Source organism: Mus pahari, chromosome 19 (genome assembly GCF_900095145.1).
Source record: "Mus pahari chromosome 19, PAHARI_EIJ_v1.1, whole genome shotgun sequence".
NCBI classification, from domain to species: Eukaryota; Metazoa; Chordata; class Mammalia; order Rodentia; family Muridae; genus Mus; species Mus pahari.
In genome coordinates, this window is record NC_034608.1 from 51,238,120 (window position 1) to 51,244,561 (window position 6,442).

The 6,442-nt window shown below is 45.9% G+C and overlaps 1 protein-coding gene across 1 annotated transcript in view; it reads left to right on the forward strand.

Moving 5' to 3' along the window:
* The first annotated feature begins 1,231 nt into the window (after nt 1-1,231).
* Mboat4 (membrane bound O-acyltransferase domain containing 4) overlaps nt 1,232-6,442 on the forward strand; it is a 9,596-nt gene continuing 4,385 nt past the window's right edge. Inside the window, exon 1 of the mRNA XM_021219820.1 lies at nt 1,232-1,408. Within this exon, the coding sequence (XP_021075479.1) occupies nt 1,290-1,408 (119 nt within the window). The 5' untranslated portion in view covers nt 1,232-1,289. The remainder of the gene's footprint in view (nt 1,409-6,442) is intronic.

Sequence of the window (6,442 nt, forward strand, 5' to 3'; positions counted from 1 at the left end):
AGTTCTCAGATCCCTCTGACTCTAGCATGTTTTATGTGGCATTGTGTTGGTGCTGAATAATAGAAATTTAGCCCATAATTTTAGAGGCTTGAGATAATTTTAGGGAAGGCTTGAGATCAGAGTACTATAGGTTCAATGGTGAGGGCTAGTTTCTCACGGATGGCGCCTGGCAGCCTCATGGAGTGGAAATAAGTTCTGGTAAGCCCTTCTGTAAGACACTAATCATATACAGGAGAGCAGAGAGTTCCTTGTCCGACCTCCAAAGCCCCACCCCTTAATACCATCACCTTGAGGATTAAGCCTCAAGGAGGGACACGGATATCCAGAACATGGCATCCTGTAATAAAACGCAGACCACCCCTCTATTCTGATTATTTTTCTTCATAAGTTCTCATTAAGCTAAATTTATTTATTCTACTGCTTCCCCACGGAATTGAGATCCGCGAGAGTAAGGCTCCGGAGGCTTTTCTTTCTTTCTCCAGCACCAGAGAGCCTAGCGCGTGGGCGACAGCTCCTTCCTCAAATGTATTGAGCCCTGCTGGGTAAGGACCCCCTTGCGATGTCCAGGCTAAGCAGACAGGTCTCAACTAGCCGAGAGATGGCTTCTCACTCTGGCTTTACCCATCCTTCAAAGTAAAGATTTTATAAAAATGTTTCCTCCCCCACTTGCGTGGCACTTAACTTCAATACATGTTTATTGAATACAAAGCATATTTTTATCCCTAGTCTGTGCGCTGGAGATGTTGTAATAAATGAAACAGGCTCCTGCCCTTTGTAGATCTCTTGCTTTGCTTATAAAGGGCAGCAAATAAACTAACCCAGCAATAGGTTCGTGATTTGGGAGGGTCGATGTTGCTCTGGAAGAAGAAAAGTCACTCTAAGAGAGGTAGTTGAGAGGAGTTTTATTTTTTGTCTTGTGGTTCTGCCTTCCTTTGGTCCTAAGCCTTTCTGTCCACAACCATTGATTTTTCTCATTAACTTAGTGAAGAAAATATAGAAGAGTGTAATGGCCGGAAAGGCAGATAATATGCCACGCTGCCTGCAAGGTACGGCCTCTGAGAGTGACTTTTCGGTAAACACTGCGAGGGGAGAGGACACCTGCGTGCTTTGGTTTCCATAGCTCCGCCCCTCTGTTGGGAAGCCAACCTTTACATTGCTTATCTCCAGTGCTTCCATTTCATTTTGTCCCGCGGGCCTTTCTACACCATATAAAAAGCCCGGTTGTGACTTCCCTTGTGCAAGGTCACCGCTTAGGGACTCTAGGAAGGACAGTGGGCTCCACGTTCACGATGGATTGGCTCCAGCTCTTTTTTCTGCATCCTGTATCATTTTATCAAGGGGCTGCTTTCCCCTTTGCGCTTCTGTTTAATTATCTCTGCATCTTGGACACCTTTTCCACCCGGGCCAGGTAGGCTGGATACTGCCTTTCCATCTAGGGCGACAGTAATAGGGTGGAACGCACAGAGTGGTCTGTCCATGAGGTCACATATTAACTACCCTCCATTTGTGATGCGCGCGTGTGTGAGCTTACACCCCTCCACCCATGGTCGACTACTTGAAAATGATTGGCAGTGGTTCTCAACTTCCCAAACGCTGTGATCCTTTTTTAAAAAAAGATTTATTTATTTATTATATGTAAGTACACTGTAGCTGTCTTCAGACACTCCAGAAGAGGGTGTCAGATCTTGTTACGGATGGTTATGAGCCACCATGTGGTTGCTGGGATTTGAACTCCGGACCTTCAGAAGAGCAGTTGGGTGCTCTTACCCACTGAGCCATCTCACCAGCCCCCGCTGTGATCCTTTTAATACAGTTCCTCATGTTATGGTGATCCCAACCATAAATTTTTTTTTGTTGCTACTTCCTAACTTTAATTTTGCTACCGTTATGATTTGTGATGTAAATATATGCGATGTAGGATAGCTGACATTTCACCCCAAGGGGGTCGTGACCCACAGGTTGAGAACCACTAGATTAGTGTACCACTGACTCCGAAATTAACTTCATGTTTGCATTGAGATGATGCCAGAGTCCTGAAAGGTGTAGCTCTGTGCTGACCACTCATCCTGTTTAGTTTGTAGCAGTCTTAGTTTTTATAAACTTTGCTTACTATAAAATTAAAGTGTATAGAAAGCCTTGCTTGTGAGTTATACATCTATAACCGAGTATGAGTTTTTAAAGATGTCTTTGTTTCTTTGCTTGTTTTGTTTTTGAGAAATAACTCAAAACAAATCTTGGTAGATTATACCCCATTTGATCTAAAATCATTGCCACTAAAGATCTGATAACTGCATTTCATGCTTTCTTTGTGAACACATTAGAAACAGACTCTGTTTTGAAGAGGCCTTAATGGAAGATCCTTTTGAAAAATCAGCAGGCTATTGCCCAAAGCCACCTCCTAATTTTTCTTATTCAGGAAACTAAGATTTTTATTTAGTGAAGCTGTGTGCATGCGTGTGTCCACATGTGTGTGGTGTTCAGGTGTGTGTGTGTGTGTGTGTGTGTGTGTGTGCCCATCCACATGTCTGTGGGGTCCAAAATTGAACCCAGGGTTTCACACATGTTGAAATGTACTCTACTGCTAAGCACCATCTCTTAGACCTAGTGGGTCTTTTTTTCTTTTCTTTTCTTTTCTTTTCTTTTTTTGGTTTTTCGAGACAGGGTTTTTTGTATAGCCCTGGCTGTCCTGGAACTCACTTTGTAGACCAGGCTGGCCTCGAACTCAGAAATCNGCCTGCCTCTGCCTCCCAAGTGCTGGGATTAAAGGCGTGCGCCACCACCCCCGGCATCTAGTGGGTCTTCTTAAGTAAAATCTAGCTATAGCTGATATTTATAATTACTAGGTTTGATTAAACTAGAATATATTATACAGTGTTGACAATTTGTAGATGGCCCTTACCCTTTTTTCTGATAGATGGCCATAGGGACAGTTATTTGTTTTGCTTGGTTTGGTTTTTTTGGACACATGGTTTCTCTGTGTAGTTCTGGCTGTCCTAGAACTGGCTCTGTGAACCAGGCTGGTCTTGAACTCAGAGATCTGCCTGCCTCTGCCTCCCAAATCCTGGGATTGAAGGCATGTACCACTACCACTGGCTTTAGGGGAACGGTTATAAAGAAGCTTTCTATATAGGAAGATTCACAAAGTATTAAAGCAAGGTGAGCATAAAAGGGCTAACCCCATGCGGCTATGCCAGGGCTGAGTCTTATGTGTCTCAACGTGTGCATGCACACCATGTGCGTACAAGAGCTGATGAAAGTCACATGAGGGCATCAGATCCTCTGGCGCTGAAGTTGCAGATGGGTGTGGTCCTCCTAGTACGAACGCTTAGAAGGAAAGCAGAACTCTACAAGAGCAATAAGCGCTCTTAGCCACTAGGCCGTTTCTCCATCCCTGAGACTGTTGAGTCTTAATTATTATTTTTTTCGTGCCCCCCCAGTCTTAATTCTTGTACACACACACACACACACACACACACACCTCCATTAAATAAAAATCTTGGTTTCCTAGATAAGAAAAGTTAGGGGGCGGCTTTGGGCCATAGCCTGCTGACTTGTCAGAAACATCTTCTACTAAGGCTTCTCCAAAGCAGAGTCTGCTTCTAATGTGCGGAACTGTGTATGTGACTAGCTTCCTGAGGCACCCTGTCCTTACCTATAAAGAGAAGGAGGAGGAGGAGGAGGAGGAGGAGGGAAGGAGAAGGAGAAGGAGGAGGAGGGTACATCGTGGTGCGGAGCCTAGTGCGCACCACGATGTACAACGTCCACAAGCAGGGCGATGGAGGAGGAGGAGGGAAGGAGAAGGAGGAGGAGGAGGAGGAGGAGGAGAAGGAGGAGGAGGAGGAGGGAAGGAGAAGGAGAAGAGAAGGAGGAGGAGGAGGAGGAGGAGGAGGAGGAGGAGGAGGAGGAGGAGGAGGAGGAGGAGGAGGAGAAGAGGAAGAGGAAGAGGAAGAGGAAGAGGAAGAAGAAGAAGAAGAAGAAGAGCCTGTCTGTCTCTGGTCTCTTGCAGTTATGCTCACTTTGGTGCTGGGGATGAACCAGGAGCCTTGACATGCTATCAAGGGTTCTACCAGGATGACACCCCCAACCCTCATGATTATTTACTTGTTTGTTTCTGAGATAGGGTCTCAGCGTATACCCCAGGCTGGCCTTCCACTCTTTTTTTTATTTTATTTTATTTATTTATTTATTTATTTATTTATTATATGTAAGTACACTGTAGCTGTCTTCAGACACTCCAGAAGAGGGCATCAGATCTTGTTACGGATGGTTATGAGCCACCATGTGGTTGCTGGGATTTGAACTCTGGACCTTCGGAAGAGCAGTCAGGTGCTCTTACCCACTGAGCCATCTCACCAGCCCTGGCCTTCCACTCTTAATTGTATGATCTCAGCCCCCTCTGTACCAGCAGGAAGCCTAGAAATGAAATCAAAAGCACTCGACAAATTATACATCCTACACTGTATACATGTGTAGATATTTGATGTTTATTAATCCTTTAATTCTGTTCTCTTTGTGTGTGTGTGTGTGTGTGAGTGAGTGTATCCCTAGCTTGCACTTCTGCAGTGCAAGGAATAAGTGTCCTCTTTATTTTTATATAGTGGCTTTATTACTGTTCCACTACTGTGAAGAGACACCATGACCAAGGCATCTTTCAAAAGGAAGTATTTAATTGGGGGTTCGCTTGCAGGTTTGGAGGGTTAGTCCATGACCACTATGGCTGACCATGTGATTGCAGGCAGGCAGGGTGCTAGAGCAGTTGCTGAGAGCTCACATCCCAATCTGCAGGGGGGCTGAGTAACACCCCTCCTCCAACAAGGCCACACCTCTTAATCTCCCCTAAACCATCCACCCACTGAGAACCCAACATTTAAAGAGATGCACCCGTGGGAGTCATTCCCATTCAAACCAGCACAGGTTGCAAGTGAAGGCTGAGGTCCCAAGAATAGACTCACGGGAATACCCAGGGATTGTCTTGAATTGTGTGGACTGGAGTGTCTCACACCGAGGCATCTGCTGGTCTCAGTCACCGTTGCTAACCCATGCCGGGCACTTCACCCAGAGCCAGATGCACACCTCCAGTGACAGTAGTAGAGAGATGCAAGCTTTGTCCCCTCGCCGCGCTGTGCCCAGCCTAGCCCACCTTACACACATTCTCATGCCTTCCTCCAGCTTTACTAATTTGGCAAAACTGAGATGAGAACCTTCCTTATTCCACATAAAGAAGAACCAAGTCCACAGTCTATGCTCTCGCCCAGACTTTTCACACCTTCTTCTTAGGGGTTTCTGAGCGAGGACTGGGGCACACACTGCTGCTTCCTGTGTGGGAACCTTTCAGCGTGGAAGAAGACGATTGTGTTCTGCTTCCCTGGATGCTTGAAGACTGGTCACCATGATGGACGACACGCTGACCACATGACTACGTCAGTGTCAGTGAATGGTCACTGACATCCTTTACCCTAGGAAGGCAGTGACACTAAGAAAGAAAACTGGGAAAACCTGGTCAAATGTACAAAGCCATACCAGATGAAACCTTTTTTCTTTCAGTCTTTTTGAAACAGGGTATAGCACTATATCCAGTCATGGCTAGTCCGGAACTTGCTGTACAGCCCAGTCTGGCTGTAGAATTTGTAATTCTCCTGCCTCAGTCTCCTGAGTGTTTTGGGTTTGCAGACAAGGGACACGGTGCCCAGCAAGTTGTCTTTTATTTATCTCACATCTCATTTGGGAATAGCAAGATGACCAATATCATTTATGGTTCTTTGGCTTACGCAATGAAGAAGGATGCCACGAGTTGCATGAGATGAAGAAAGACTGCAAGGCAGTGGCATAGGGGAGCTGAGGCCAGAGTGAAGAAAGCAGGGAAGAGACCAGTCCTGTGCTGGCGAGAACAAGAGATCCTGCAGTGACTGACCCGCAGTAATTGCAGATTTTCATAAGGGGGTCGGTAAACATAAAAACTTAAAAAACAAAACAGCAAATCATGAGGTCCTAAGAGTCAAAGTACAGTAGTGAGGACGAAAGGCTGACATAAAGACTCGCAGCTTACGAGTGCAGGTACTTGTCCGAGAGAAGCACTGTGTCTCCTCTCTCCAGCTCCCTCAAATACACACTGGGGGTACACGTCGTGAGGAGGGAGGTGGGTTGATGGCTCTTTCACTCCCACTTACACTGCTCCTCAGTCAGATCTTGAAGAGCCCCATTGTCAAGCTGTTTGAGACTGTCCTCGTTATTGTTCTATTGCCATGAAGAAACACTGTGACCAAGGCAAGTCTTAGAAGAGAAAGCATCTAACTGGGGCCTTATTCATTTTTAGAGGGTTAGTCTATTATCATCTTGGCAGGAAGCATGACAGCAGGCAGAGGCATCAGGCGGAGAACTTAGATCCTAATCCACAGGCAGAGAGAGAGAGAGAGAGAGAGAGAGAGAGAGAGAGAGAGAGAGA